The sequence below is a fragment of the Ochotona princeps genome, chromosome 8, assembly GCF_030435755.1.
Source record: "Ochotona princeps isolate mOchPri1 chromosome 8, mOchPri1.hap1, whole genome shotgun sequence".
Classification (NCBI taxonomy): Eukaryota; Metazoa; Chordata; class Mammalia; order Lagomorpha; family Ochotonidae; genus Ochotona; species Ochotona princeps.
In genome coordinates, this window is record NC_080839.1 from 47,817,529 (window position 1) to 47,832,933 (window position 15,405).

A 15,405-nucleotide genomic window follows, 5' to 3' on the forward strand; every position below is an offset into this window, starting at 1 on the left:
GGAACTGTCCTGCATGCGGTTGAAAGCAGCAAACATATCTAGGCCCACTTGGCCCTGGGGTGACAGCTGCTGGGCATACAGGACAAGAAGTGGACTGGATAGGTGTCTGTACCTCCTTTATTGCCCACCCCCAGGAGACCAGGGGGAGGCTGTGCCACCTCTGCTCTGCCTAGAATCCAGGCCACCAGTCACCTGCTGGCCTCATTCTGGAAAGATCTGCACCTGTACTCATCTGTACCTCCCTGATCCTGGGGGACAGGGGGAGGAGGTAAAAATCCTGACCTGGAGAACCTTCCCCTTCTCTGGTTGTGTTTTCACCTTGTTCCTTAGCTGAAGCCTGCCTGGGCCCATCCCTGGGGTAGTTGCTGTCTCCTATGGGTAGGTGTCAGGGCCTAAAGGTGAAGGGCATGTTCCTGGCTTTGCAAGGCTGCTTCCTTATCTTGCCTCCCCTTCCTCCCTGCCACCTGCTTGGGTATTAGAATAGTTTCTTTCTTTTAAAAATGTATTAATTTTAAAGGTAGAGTTAGAGGGAGAGACAGAGAGAGGTAGAAGTTGACCTTTTGTAATGCCAGTTCATCCCCCAAAAAGCTGCAATAGCTAAGGCTGCACCAGTCTGAAACCAGAAGCCTAGAACTCCGTGTGGGTCTCTCTCATGGGTGCAGGGGCCCAAGCGCTTGGGCCACTTTCACTGACTTCCCAGCAGGAAGCTGGACCTGGTGTTCATATGGAATGCTGGAGTTACACAGTGGCTTAATCCTCTGCACTGTGGTGCCCTTGTCTTAGATCCTTGATCCCACCCCCCCCCCCCCCAGGCTGTTGGCTATGGCCTCAGGTCACTTGTTGGTATGACTTCAGTCATGTGACTGCAGCACTCACTGGGGCGCCCAGACCACACCCTGGCCCCCTCACTTCCTCAGACCCCCTCCACCCTCGAAAGCTGCTCTTGTTCTGAAAGCACTGTATATTTGTGCACAGTAAAATCCCATCTCTGGGCTGCTGCCTGCTTTGCATGGGGTGTGACTGCTCAGAGCCCAGCCACTGACAGGCCCAGGCTATGGAGCAGTCCCCCATAGGACTCCCTGTGGCTTCCTTTCCCATCTCCATCCCTGAGCTTCCATAAGAGTAGGCTCTGCTCTGCTCCTGTAGCTGCGCCTTGCCCAGGGCAACGGTCCAGGCTGTGGAGTTTTTGCACTTGGTTGCCTCAGTCCAGCATTCTGGTGACACCTGCTCCAAGTGGCACTCCCCGCATGTCGACACACAATGGGACTTTCTGCTTGTACCATGTTGGAAGAACGTGGGTTGTTTTCGGTTCTTGGTGACTGTGAGTAATGCTGCTTTCAGCATATGTGTGTGTGGATTTTGGGTGAACCTGATGTCTTCCCTCACTCAGGATCAGTACCTAAAAGCCATGGGGCCAGCCCAAGTGGGTGGTGTATAAGAAATCAACACTTGAGTTCCTCTTCCGCAGATCCTCTCTCTCCTGGTTCTCTTTCTCTCACCATCGCTCTGATCATTAGAAACCTCCAACTCACAGAGCCTACCATTTTTTCCATGGGCCAACAATCTTGTAATGCTTCCTTTCCTTCTCCCACCACGAAGCTTTCATGGCCCACCTTAAAAGTCCTCTTCGGACAACCTTTCTAACTCCCTCTGGTGTGTTCTCTCAGCTGAATCACACCTGAGAAACTCGATTGTCCATCCTCAGTGTGCCTCAGGGTGGAGGGAACAACTATGCCAAAGGGGTCAGCTTGTGGTCACCAGTCCCCCTTGCCCTTGTGGTACTGCCCATCAGGCTGGCTGTCTCCAAGAACCGACCTTTATCACAAACCTGTCACTAATGGCCATCCTCACTCACCACAGAGGAAGAGATCAGATGTAGGATAGCACACCAAGTGCACTGAGTGACCACATCCATATTCTACATCCTTTCCCACCTTTAAAGTGTCAAGCTGTTCCTCTCTGTGCACAGCCAGCCCCTTCCCAGGGCACTGGTGCCCATCCTACATTTCCCACAGCTTTCCTCCTGCCATGATCCCTGCCCTCTGGTGCCTTCATTAACATCCCCCTCTGCCATCACCAAAGAAATATGCACTTGCATGCCTGTGGCTCACCTTCAACAACCATGTTTCCCTTCCCAAAAGATGACTCTTCACAGAGCATGAACTTGACCAAGGTTCCCTCAGCCTAGTGATCAAGGTTAATGTCATCATGGTTGCTGATCACTGGTGACCTTGATAGGGTGCTATGAGAATGAACTTGACTTCTGTGGTCTTCCTCCCCCAAGCCCATGGCCCTTCTGAAACCAGAACATCACCAGGCAAACCCAATTAAAGGATATGCAGCAAAATACAAGGGTTTGTTCAAAAGTTCATGAGGTAAAATGGAGCTAAAAGATCTATTTCATTGAAAAAATGGAAATGCTTGCATTCATTTGTTCATAACATGCGTTTTCTATGACTTTGGAGAGAGCCTTTCATACCGTGTTAATAGGGGGCTGTGGGTGCAGGAACTCTGGAATTCTTGCACCTTTGTGAATCTAAAGCTATTCTAAAATTTTGTTAACTATTCACATACACACTCATGACCCATGTCTTCCTCTAACTCCACTCCATTTCTCTTCTGCTCTTCACAGGGAAACTTCATCATGGAATTGATGTGTTGTGATGGTCTCTACTGCCTTAGCCAGGTTGCTATCTGACCTACCTCCTCCTCCTGAGCAAGCTGCTGCTCTTAACTCCCCACCAAAGCTGCTCTTGTTAAAGTCAAGGATGACCTCCACATTGGCAAAATCCTCAGGAAAGTTCTTCTGTGTCAGACCCCATTGGGTGCGGTGTGACTCTTCCTGCCTTCCTGAAGCATCATGCCCTCTTGAATTTTGGAATACTGCACTTGCAGCTTCTTCTGTCACCAGCTCCTCCACTTCCTGCCATGGGGACATGAGTGGCCTTAGGATCAGGAACTCTGATCTCATTGGTGTCTCATCCCATCTCGGGATTTTGGTGCCTTCTGCTGCTTTTCATGCTTGTATTTCCAGCCATTACCTTAAGGGGTCGGTGTTATGACCAAGCTCATCATACAAAGAGCAGGTGCAGACTGGCATTAAGGGGTTCACAGGAGGTTGCACAGCTGGAAGCAGCAGAGTAGGACTTTGAATGCAGGTCTGATGATGGCCCCACTGCCCTGCATCCTCCTCGTTCCATCTCAGCTCCCTGGCCTGCCTGCTACTATGGCATCCTCCATGGGCTGAGGCTCCATCTCTTTGACCTCCCTTTCCCCTCTATCTCTAGTCCAGTCCAGCTCTGGAGGGGCCATGTTGATTCTTCTGATTTCCTCCAAACTCCTGTGGGACTGGGGTCTGCCATCTGCATCTACAGCATAGGTAGGAGACATCTGGTCCATGGGCCATATAAAGCTTGTAAAACCCTTTGGTCTAGCTCTGCCAAGGCAGCTGCAGGTGAGACTCAGGGTTTAATACATCTGTAGTTGGCAGGTGTTTTGTTTTGTTTTGTTTTTTAATTTTTCCCCACAAAGAGTTTATTTATTTGAAAGGCAGAGTTAGAGCAGAAAGAAACTGATTGCTAAATCTCCCATTTGCTGGTTCACTCTCCAAATGGCTGCAACTGCTGGGGCTGGGCTAGGCCAAAACCAAGAGCCTCGAATTCCATCAGGATCTCCAATGAAGGTGGCAGGGACCAAAGACTGGCTTCTGCCCTCTCTGCTGGTTTCCCAAGTGTATTAGCAGGGAGCTGGATTGGAAGTGGCACAGCTAGAACTTCACTTGGTTGCTTACTCAGGCTTAGCCTGCCATATGATGTCTGCTCCTGTGCTGATTTTTAAGTTGATAACTTTGTGTAATCCATAATTGGTATCAAAATGCAAATAGCCCTCAATAGAGAAAATCTTCCCCAGCCCTGATCTATGGTTACAGCACTCTCTGAATCCATGATAGGGGTCCTTTGTCAAGCATAGGTATGTGCATGGGGCACTGGAGCGGGAACCTCCAACATGGATGCTGTGGCACAGCATGTTCTTAGTTATCCAGGGCAGTCTCTAGTGGTATTTAAAAGGTCAGGTTGCCTCTGCATTTGGCATCACTTGTGTAGAAAGTGAGAGTCTGGGAAGCCCCAGAAAGTTCACTCTGGAAGTGAAGGAATTAAGGTAGAGACTTCACAGGGGTTCCAGACAGGCCAAGCTGTTCCCACAAGAGTCACTGAGTTCATAGAAATACTTTAAAGAAATGGGGCTGATGTTGCAATCATGATCATTCTAGAACTGAAACTGCCTTGAGGGACATGACAAGGACAAGGCCTCAATATAACGGAACTGGGAACTGACCTGGGGCACAAAGGATATCGTCTCCTTTCGCTTAGCTGAGATGCTGACGTGTGTTATGCCTCAGCCCTGTGTGGCCATGGCCAAGTCACTATTTCCACGAGCCTCAACCTTCCTCATCTCTCAAAATGGGTGAAAATGAAGTGATGGACTTGGCTATAGCTTTTTCAGGCTGCTTGTTGGCAGCAAGTCGGCTTGAGATGATGGCTCTGGGATTTTCTCTGTGATCCCCCCAGCCCTGTCCTGAGTGGAAGAGCCACCAGTCATCTGACCACTCACACATAGGCAGGTCCTATTTTCTCACAAAGCCGAGGGCAGGCAGAGGTCCAAGAAAAAACTGCAGGTAGCTGAATCTCACATGCTATAAAGGAAGTGGAAGTGTTCCAGGAAAAACCAGTTTGTTCCCCTTCCAGGTGACACAGCAGCAGCCTTTGTCCTGTTCGGGTCTTGGGAGGCAGAACTGACCTTTGTCTAGCAGGGATGCTCTCCTGGTGCTCAACCTTAGCATGTGACTCCCTGGGGATCTCTTCTCTGGAGACCATCAACCAAGATCAATGCCGAGAAGGTTGTCAGCCCCAGCCAGGGTTTGCCAATTAAAGGGAAAGGAATCTTGAGTCAGAGGGGAATCCCAATGGCTGGGTAACTACCAGCTGTGCCAACTGCAGTGTGGAAATGAAATATGAGACCCGTGGAATCAACCCAAGGTCTTCACTGGGTTGCCAGAGATGAAACATAGAGGAACCATGGCTTGAACAGGTCCCAGGCCTCATGCCTGGGTGTTCTGGGAGAGGCTGAGCTCCCTAAACCTGCTAGGAACAACAGTTTTCAAGTGGTATTCCCTTGCTGGATTTAGAAGCCAAAGGAGCTGAGTGCTCCTAACTGCCCCTGGGGCTGGAGGGTACAATTGCAGCCTTTAGTTTGGTTAAGGCCAAAGGATTTTTCCCAAGGCAAGCACTGTGGGTATACAATACAGGTAAATCAGAGTTGATGTGAGGCTAAGATGGTCTCCTTCCAGGCCTAAGACTTGAACTTCCCAGTTTTCTGAAGGGTACAGAACAGCTTCAGAAAAGAACAGTTGAGTTTTTACTCCAAGATGGTAGGCAAAGGTAGGTGAGAACTGGGTGCAATCCATAAAATCCAACCTAAAGGTCTGGGTATCAAATAAAACCATCAGAAAGGAGCTACAAGCTAGAGTAATAAAGGCAGGAAATTGCTGTTTGAACTTGAAAACAAGGCCCTATAAAATACACCTCCCAGCCAGCACAGGAAGGTAAGAGAAGGGAGAAGTACAGGCCCAGACTGGGCTCAAGTTCAGACTCCCCTGCAGGCAAGCTGGGACTTGAGTAAGTAGTTCCATGCAATCTGAGTTTCCACTGTACAGTGGGTGCTCACAGCCAGGAAACCCAAGGACGGAAGCATTAGGCAAATAGAACACGTGATGCCTGGGTGGCTGGTTCTGGGATGGACGGTGCAAGCAAAAGCTGCTGCTGGGGTGCTACCCTGACACTACCACCCCACCTCCATCACACCATGATGGCAGCTGTCTGGTCAGAAGCATGTTACAGTTTAGGAAAGTAAACCATGAACTGCAGAACTGCTGGGCAATCCTAGTCGTCTTGCCATCAGCTGACTTGGGTTGAGGTTACACGACCAGTCACAGCCCTCACACTGCCCAGTGTTTTTTCTGTTTGGGTTCCCCACAGGATATGGAAAAGGGCCCTGGAGCAGCCAGACAAGGGACTGGAGAGGGATAGTGTGGCTTTCCAGGCTTTGGCATGTTCCAAATACTCAATATATTCTTTCTTTCCTTTTCCAGTCTCCCGCCAGTTGGCTTCAGTTGTCTGGGCAAGGTTGGTGGCAGTGTTGTGTGAATTTAACAAATACCTCATTTTCCTCTGGTGTGGCCTGCGACAAATCCACAGGAGGTAACAGACTCCAACAGGTAGGATCAGAATACTTTAATAAGATATCAGTGTCAAAATACATTTCTTTATAAAGTTAAGCTCCCATACAGTTATAATGTTGTCAGTAGGAATTTGACAAATATAATAATATTCATGAAATCATTACATAGACAGGCAAGGTTAATACAAAGCTTGGAATATTTTTCAGAGTGTCTTAGTACAACTGCAAGGGTAGAATGCCCTTAATGCTGAGGCAACACACACAGGAAATCAAACATCAGTGCTGACCTGTCAGTAACCCTTCAAGTTCTGCTGCCACATGTCAGGCAAGGCTGGGCTGCTTTTGTGTGCTCCAGGAAGCACACAGCCCAGTCCTTTTCCTCACATACTTTGGGTTTCCTTTTGAGAGTTACATTTTGTAATTGGCAGTTAGTCCATCGGGCTTACCAGGTTCTTGGTCTGATGGGCTTGTGGTGTGCTTATTATATTTTATTGTAGCAACTGTACAGTGAAGTTCCATGGGATTGGTATTTAAAAACCAAAAGGTGCTGTCCTTCTTACCCAGTGAGTTACAAAGTGCTCTGAGAACACTATTTTCAGTGCTTCCTACCTATACACATCACTTCAAGTGACAAGGAGACCCCTAGCCAGGGTCCAAGGCTAGGGGCTGGTCCTGGAGGTCTGACTGCTGCATGCCAGCAAGGGGCACTGCCTGCCGCCTGGGCCTTGCAGGCTGGGGGCTGATCAGGACCCACTGCCCTCCATTTGGTGCCCTTGCTTAGTCCAGCTCTAAGGTCATGAGTTTAGGAGGACACGGACCAGGTCACTACACCATTTCCAAATCCTGACTTTCTTGCCTCAGCTCCCATCTGAACCATTGCATGACAGTTCTGGAAAGAGCCCAGTGTGCTATGTGAAAGGCCTTTAGAAGTCATGTAGCTCAGTGCACTTGAAGGGCTAGCAACAAAATCTTTCCAAAAGTGAAAGCACGTCCCCGCCCCCAGGATGTGGCCCTTGTTGGGCGCCATCATCATAGATACACAGAAATGCAGAGCAATGGCAGAAGACGGTGGCAAGTACAATCCCGGGTGGCCCGTTGTCCCCTGTCACAGACCGAAAAGCCAGTAGCAGAGAGAGGTAAGGGGAGAGGAGAGCTGTAGCAGGGTTAGTCCAGGCCCATGGGATGACTGCTCAGGGCTGCAGTGACAGAAATAAAGTAAACTGAACAGCCTGAAAGCAGTTACCTGAGCCAGGTTCCATTTATAAGCTTTTAGTTACCACAAAGTACCCATATATCTCATAATAAACACTTCACCCAGGTATAAATTTTTAAAAAATTCTCAGTTATGTTTTTTAATAATAACGATAAAAAATCCACCGGAGTGGAGAGGGAAATGCCGCAGAGTTCAGCAAGAAACCACCCTGCGTAACTTTCACAGAAAACCACATGCCAGAGTCCACCTTCACATCCCTGCAATCCTCAGGCAGAGCCCAACTGGAGCAGAGTCGGCTTCAGAAAGACTGTAAAAGCTAATCACTGTGTTGTGAATTTCAAAGAAAACACGAGGGTTGCAAGAGGGAGAAGCCACATTTTGGATTGCAAAATCCTTTGAGTCTCTCTTTGGCAACAACAAAATCTTTTCAGTCCACTGAAGCCACAGCTTTTCCTAGAGGAGAGCCTATGTACGCTGAACCTGTTAGAGTGGAGACCGTATGAGAGGCAGGGAGATAGAAACCTATGGATAATATAAATTAGAAGTCATTGGAGGTGGACTGGAAAACAAAAATCTTACAGAATTAAAGAATGCTTTCTTTGTAGGTGAAACAATGTTGTCTTTAAAACAGGGATAGCAGAGTGGGCATCTCAAAGGCCACTGCTTGGTGACCTGGGCAAACCTGCCAGGTAAGTACATCTCATCAAAAACGTGCTGGTGTTAGAAATACCTAGTTGCAAAAAACAGCCGTAGAGAGTGAATGAAGCTGGCGGGGACGGCGCAGGCAGGGCTGTGCCCTGCGGGAGGCCCTGGCTCAGGTGGCTTGGTCCAGGGCCCTCAGCAGGTCCCCTCCCTGCAGGAGCGTGGAGCTTCCGGGCACAGGAACATTCACCTCACAGTCATATCGGGTCAGTTCGGGCAGCAGGTAGGGCTCAAACGAAGGCCCGAGCAGCCGGCTCGCCAGGCCTGCAAGAGGGAGTGGGCATGCTGTTTACAGGGGCCTGAGTGAAGCCCCTGGGAAAGCAGTTCCTCCACAGTCCTTGTGGCAGGCTGGCACAGACAGTGGCAGAGGGGATGGTACAAGGGGCCCCTAGGGAGGGCTCCATGGCCTGGGAAGGTAGGGCACCACATACATGTGCTATGTCCACAAACAAAGGTCTTTCAGAATATCCACAGAAAATGGAACTAACAGGTGAGTTTAGTGTAAGATAAATGGGAGAACCAAGCATCTTTTTGCCCCGCATTTCTATGCATTTCCAGGGTTTTCGCCCCTTGCAGGTGCACACACAGGCCTCCTCCAAGAGTCTAGAACCTGAGGCATCCCGTTCACCTCCGCACCCTCCTTCCCATCCCAGGGACCTTCACCTCATAGTGGGAAGCTTTCCCTTCACTTCCTGGGGTTCAGCCATGGGGCCTTGTGGCTGTGGCCTTTGCTTTCCAGAGCCAGCTTGCTTCTGGGAAGGCCCAGGTATAGCACAGAGGCTCTGGGCCTCTTCTCGTGCAATGGCTGTGGCTGTTTCCCTGTCCAGCATGAGGGACACATGGCCTCTCAGCCCCTGCTCACTCCTCTCCAGGTAACCACCTTCCTACATCAGCATCCTGGGCCTTGCAGGGAGCCAAGAGTTGCCACCTGGAGATCCTTGTCTTCTAGGCCTTGTCCTTTGGCAGCCCTGCTCTGGCAGTCCATGGCCTTCAGTCTACAACACAGTATGGTTCTGGGACAGGTGGGAGGGGGCTAAAAACTGAGCAACCTCTCTCCTACCTAACTTAGTCTCACCCCTCTGCATGGCTGATGCACTAGAAGTGGGGGCAGGGCAAACCCTTGGAGGTGGCTCACTGGGCAAGTCACAGCCCAGGGGCTTCATGGTGCCATGCAAGTCCTGAAAGGGGAGGTGGGCTGGGTCGTGAGAAAGCCAGCACTACTGTGTGTGGACAGCACCTGCTGAGGTAACTGGGCAGAAGTGCCCTTGATAAAAGTGTTAAATCAGACTCCTGTAAATGCTGGGTTCTCCTGTGGGGGAGCCAGTTTCCCTGCCCTGTGCATACCCCCTCCCCACCCCTGGGCTGGAGGCCTCCTGAGCACATACCTGGCATCTTGTGAGTCAAAGGCTGGTTGTTGTAGTCCTGGTACGGGGGCGCATAACCCTGCAGGGGGAACCCGCTCTTGGCATTCTCCCCGGAGCTCAAAGTGGATGGCCGCTGTGGGGGTGGCAGGTGTCTCAGGGGCTGCCCCAGACCCCTTAGCGGGTTCTGGATGAACTCATCTGAAAAACCCAAGGTCAAAGCCAAGAGTGAGAGGAGCCAGTGTGATGCCTTCAGCACCTGCTTTCCTGCACGAGAGGTGCTTGGAGATGCCTGATGCCCACCTGTTAGAACAAGGCTCTGGCAGGCAGTAGGGGAGCTGGGGTGGGCCCTGAGCCCTCCCCCAGGGGGCACGTTTGCATCCAGCAGCTTGTCTGGCAGCAGAGGGCAACCCCCTCCTCGAAGGCTCTTCATCCGTTTCCACATCAGATGTGAAGCGCTGCTGCCCGGCGGGTCCCCCTGGGTGTGGGAAGGCCAGAAGATAAGGTTGAGGGCCACTTTCCCCCCTCATCTTTCCCAGCACCAGCAGGGGCTCCCCCTCCCCACTCCTAGTGGGTCCACCTGTGTGCGGGAAGGCAACCCAACCTTCTGCCCCCCACCCCACCCCTGGCAGGAGCTCCCTGCCTCTCCTCTCCAACTCACATCCTGGAAGCCTTGCTTCTCGTATTCCAGCTGCCGCTTCAGCTTCAGCTTGTTGGAGAGGGCTGCCACAGCGGGGCTCATCATATCTGCAGCCCCAGGCCTGAAGCCTTTTGCAGACCTGCCAAGCCCAAGAAACTGTGTCATGAAGGGGCAGTCCCCAAGCTCTGCCTGCCTGCCCCCATTGTCTTGACTTGGCAAAAGGCTGAAGAGTTCAAGCCCCAGGCATTGCCTACCCACCCAGCCTTGGGGGTGGCTTCTCCACCAGGTGATGCTGGTCTGTAGCTCACCCCTGCTCACTGCAGCTTTTCTGGGGTTCTTCTGAAGTTCAAGTGGACACCTGGGAGCCACCCCTGATGACTGAGCCCAGAGGGGCTACCATGAGCTTGTTGGGGAGACTTCCAGGGGAGGGAGGAATGGGCAGGGGGGTTATGTCTTTGCTTTTTCTTAATCAGGGTTTCAGGAGAGAATTCAGAAAGGTGCCTCCTGGCAGCTTGCTGTATTCTGGGCTCAGGAGCCATAGTAGACAGGTGAGTCCAAGGCCCTTTGCCAGCTACTTCTCCCCCTTCCCTTCACTTCCTCATACACCCCTCCAGCCCTGAAGCTTTTCAAACAGTTGTAGAAGGAGCAGCTGCTGCCAACATTTATGCTGCCTGTCCCCACCACTCACCTCGTCTTAAACATGGAGACGGGGGCCAGGGGTTCTGTGTGCTGAGCCCCAGCAGACCACTTTGTTGACCCAAACTGTAATGGTGGGTCAGGAGGCCATTGGGTGTTGGATCTGCCCCCCATGGAAGATAGAGGGGTGCTGGCCTGGCCACAGCAGGGAGGCATGGCTGTCTTGTGCCCTGCATCAAAGAAGATGGAGGACATGGGGTGGTGCTCAGGCTCTGTCTTCTTGCCCTCCAGTGGCGGTGGGTACTTGTCCAGCAGGAAGGGGCTCTCGGAGGCTGTCGGGACCAGCGGCTGGAAGATGTTCGTCATGGTGCTGAAGCAGTGCTGGGGAGGTGGCTGAGGGCTCTCCGGCACAATCGGTTCCTCAGGGCAGATGGGGCTCAGCTGGAAGTCCTCCCCGTCCATGGGGATGTAGGGTGCCAGGGTTTCCAGGTCCAGCTCGTTGAAGTCCGTCTGAGGTGAGACAGAACACAGGGCCAGAGGCTGAGCTTGGATGCAGCCTCACCCTGCCAGGCCCCCTGAACCTCCAGCACAGCTTCGTGGAGGCAATCCCTACTCACACCTCCACGGCTGCCTTGGCACCCCAGGCAGCAAGGTCTTCAAGCCACACACCTCAATTCTGCATGCTGGAGTTAGCTCCCCAAACCTTGCCTTCTTTATTGCAGCCAGGGAGGCCCTACCTCTTCCACAGCATCCCCCACCATCTGTTCCAGTTGTTGCTGGTATGCCTGTTCTCCTGCAATATGTGAGCTTGGGGAGCCAAGGAGAGCTTGTTGTCATCATCCACATTGCCTAGCAAATATTTGGTGCCCAGGGATCAGCTGTGATTCTCAGATGGTCATGCCCCAGTGGCAGAACATCCACTGCAGGGGCTTGGAGATGACCTCTTGGCTTCCTAGTGCCATGAGATACCACTAGGAATACTACCAGGCAGGTGGGGGCAGACAGTGATGACAACTGTGTGAACAGGCCACAGCACGTGGTGCATACCAGGTGGACTTCGTGCCAGAAGCTGCACTCAGGCCCCACCGTGGAGCCTTATGAAACACACATCCAGTCACCACAACCACATACACAGCATCTGCTGGAGCATTTGGCTTCATATAATAAATGTGCTCCTAAACGTTGTAAGCAAATGTGCTTGTCATTATTTCCAAATGCTTTTCAAATAAGTGGTTCTTTAAAGGAACCCATGATGAAGGGACTAACAGTCTTGCCTGATTAGAAATACTTTGTAACATTTTTTCAATGTCAGACTTCCTGAATTGAGGGTCAAAATAGTACTGGGGTCATCACTGTGCTGTAACTGGTTAAGCCAGTGCCTACTATGCTGGCATCCCATATGGGTACCAGTTTAAGTCCCAGCTGTCCCACTTCCCAATCCAGCTCCCAGAAAATAACCCTAGGAAAGCAGCAAAGGATGACTCAAATCCTTGGGCCCCTGCACACATGCGGGAGACCTGGAAGAAGCCCCTGACTTTGGACTAGCCTAACTGACCATTGCAGCCATCTGCGGAGTGAACTAGCAGATGGAAGACCTCTCTCTGCCTCTCCCTTTAACTCTGCCATCAAAATAAATTTTTTAAAGGATTTTTATTGGAAAGGCAGATGAGATTTATGGAAACAAAGCAATGAAGATCTGTCTGCTAGTTAACTCCCCAAGTGGTCACAACGGCTGCTGCTGAGTGAGCTGAACTGTAGTTAGCAGCTGCTTCAGGTCTCCCACATGGGCTCTGGGCCATCCTCTATTGCTTTCCTAGGCCACAGCAGGGAGCTGGATGGGAAGTGGAACAACCAGATACAAACCAGAGCCCATATGGTATCCCAGCACTTAGAAGGTGAGCATTTAGCCATTGACCCATAGCACTGGACCCAATATATATTTGTAAATAGAAATGCGGGTGTGACGTGAGAGGAGGGGGGGAAACCTGTGACGGCACTGCTCCTGAGTTATAAGGACCTGGTCTGTAAGGCCTCCGCACCAGTCTTAGCAATCAAAGGGCAAGGCTGAAAGAAGGGACCCAAATCATCCTTCCCTGCCACACAGCGCCATCCCTGTCCCCCAGGTGCAGGGCCCCCTACCTGGGTGCTGCACTGGTCCTTTGCCTCTGTATCCATGGCAAAGAGCTTCTCGATCATCTCGATTTTCAGGTCATCCTCCAGAGAGGTGTAATAGTCTTCAGGGCTGCTGGGCTGGGGGGCCAGGGAGCAAAGGGAGCAAGTCAGGGGCATAGCCCTCATCTCCCTGAAGGCCCAGCAGGGAAAAAGAGCGACAGATCCCACCATCCTGCCAGGTGGCTCCACCTGAACTCAGCCTTCAGCCACCTGGCAGCCGTGAGAGTAGGAGCCTACCCACACTCAGCATCCAGAGGGGCTAGGGGCTCACCGTGGAGCAGCTGCTGTTGCTGCTGGCACTGGGGGTGGTGCTTCCCGGGGCGGCCACCTGGGGCACGCTGAAGGCAGGCAGGCTCCCAGCATCACTCTGAGTGCTGTGGCTCCTCACCTCTGCAACCCATGGCTGGCCTGGGGGTAGGACAGCCTTACCATAGGCCGAGGAGTCCTCAAAGCCCTGATTCCCTGTGGAGACAAGAGCATTGTTGGTGACTGCCCATATGCCACAGGATCACACTGAGAAGGGAAGAGACCCAAGAGTGCACAAAAAGCCCTGTGAGGGTTGCGACAAGCCTGCCTGGAGTTAGACCCTAGACACTCTGGGGCTCAGCGGGGACTGGGAGCCATGACCAGGGCTCCAATTCCATATGCAGACTCCTTTTGTATATTCAGAAACTATTAAAAGCTATTCTTCCCTAAGAAACAATCTAGAACATAGCCAAGGAAGTTCCAAAGGGTGATTTGAGTCATCTGCCTCAGGTGGAGCATACATACAGATCCAAGCTGTCCAAGGGCCTGCTGCCCTTTACAGTTCTGATGCTGGGCCCATCACATGACATCTTCACATATCCACAGGGATCAGCACTGTGGCATAATGGGTTAAGCTGGCACCTGCAACACAGCCATACTATAGGGCACTTAGTCCAGACCTGGCTGCTCCATGTCCAATCTAGCTCCCTGTTAATGCACCTGGGAAAGCTGCAGAAGGCCCAAGTCCTTGGGCTCCTGTGACAAGGTAGGAGACCTGGATGAAGCTCCTGGCATTGGCCTACTTAAGGCCTGCTATTGGAGCCATTTGGCAATGAACAAGCAGGCATAAGCTCTCTGACTCTGGCGTTTACATAATTTGCAAGGGGCATGGTGGCAGCAGGTGGGGGTCTCCCAGGTGCAGTTCAAGGTCGTTTCCTGGATGGGGGTGGGAGGTACATACTGAGACCTGCAGGATGTCACAGTGACCTGCATGCTGCTTAGAACAGAAAATGCTTTAATGAAGTCATGCATTTGGGGCTCACTGTACACCTGAATTTGTTCTCCATCCATATTCTGGAACCCTCTTGACACTGTTACTACCTAGCCCTCCATCTAACAGGCAGACTGTCCTTTGAGACCCAGGTGGGGAATCTGGTCTCCTTCTAGGAGGTCTTTAACCTTTCCCTCCACCTTGGCTCAGATCTATAGCACCCAAGGTGAGAACCTGCTTTTAGGAGGGCAACCCCCTCATACTCAGTTCTTGTTCTGCACTTGGTAAAGGCAAACTTGGGGTGGTCTTAGAGGCAGATGCACACATGGGACTTTGGTGCCAGCAGAGCCCGCCAACTAACAGTGATTAGTATGACGTGGAGGAGATCTGGTTTAGGCAAAGCTCAGTCTGGGGAGACCAGTTATGATAAGAACATTCACCCCTGCCACCCCACCCCAAATGCTAAGAGGATTCTGTGGGCTTGGCTCAGCTAAGAAGCACCCACCAAAATCCAGAGAGATGATGGTATCGCCAGGCGTGGGAGCCAGTTGGGCCAGCTCCTCTGGCTCCTCCTTCAGCTTGGTGAACAGGAAATCGCTCTTGTCAGACACAGCCACCTCACCACTGTTGTCGAAGATGCTGTTCATGGCCATGAGGTGAGGCTTGAACAGGGACTCAGTCTGGTCCATGGAGAATACCACATCATTCTTTTCAATCTCACTGGCAGGACAAGAGAGACTTTTCACAATTTCTGGCATGACCCCTTTCCTTCCCCAGACACATGGAAACTCCAATGGCTAAGTCTCATGGGGGGACCACCTACTGGGTCTTCACAGGGAGTCACGCAGGTGGCAGTAGCAGTGCCCTGCACACACATGGGCCTGACTGCAATACTGTCTCACTATTGTGCTGGAGCTGGCGGTGGCCACAGACCTGAAGGCTTTAATGCTGGTGTTTGTTCCAGCAACAATTTCCTCCAGGGCTTCTCTCCATGGTGGCAAAGAATAGGGGTAGCATATCTTTTCTGGAAAGCATAAATGATTTTCTTTTTTTTCCCATTCTGAAAATATGGGTTAAAAGTGATGGCTGTATGCCATCTGTCCCTCATCTGGGTCAGAGATATGGCATAAGGGGCAAGGGGCAGGGAAGTTCCCAGGGTCCTAAAGATGTGTGCTACCACAAGCTCCTGATGGGCAGCCCTTCCCTG

The 15,405-nt window shown here is 51.6% G+C and overlaps 1 protein-coding gene across 1 annotated transcript in view; it reads right to left on the bottom strand.

Moving 5' to 3' along the window:
• Positions 1–6,275: 6,275 nt before the first annotated feature.
• The window catches only part of EPAS1 (endothelial PAS domain protein 1), a 78,604-nt gene continuing 69,474 nt past the window's right edge, over positions 6,276–15,405 (bottom strand). The window contains exons 9-16 of the mRNA XM_058667990.1: positions 14,704–14,918; positions 13,233–13,423; positions 12,929–13,039; positions 10,842–11,299; positions 10,175–10,292; positions 9,817–9,991; positions 9,538–9,714; positions 6,276–8,416 (exon numbers count right to left, since the gene is read on the bottom strand). Coding sequence (XP_058523973.1) covers positions 8,265–8,416; positions 9,538–9,714; positions 9,817–9,991; positions 10,175–10,292; positions 10,842–11,299; positions 12,929–13,039; positions 13,233–13,423; positions 14,704–14,918 — 1,597 coding nt within the window. The 3' untranslated portion in view covers positions 6,276–8,264. The remainder of the gene's footprint in view (positions 8,417–9,537; positions 9,715–9,816; positions 9,992–10,174; positions 10,293–10,841; positions 11,300–12,928; positions 13,040–13,232; positions 13,424–14,703; positions 14,919–15,405) is intronic.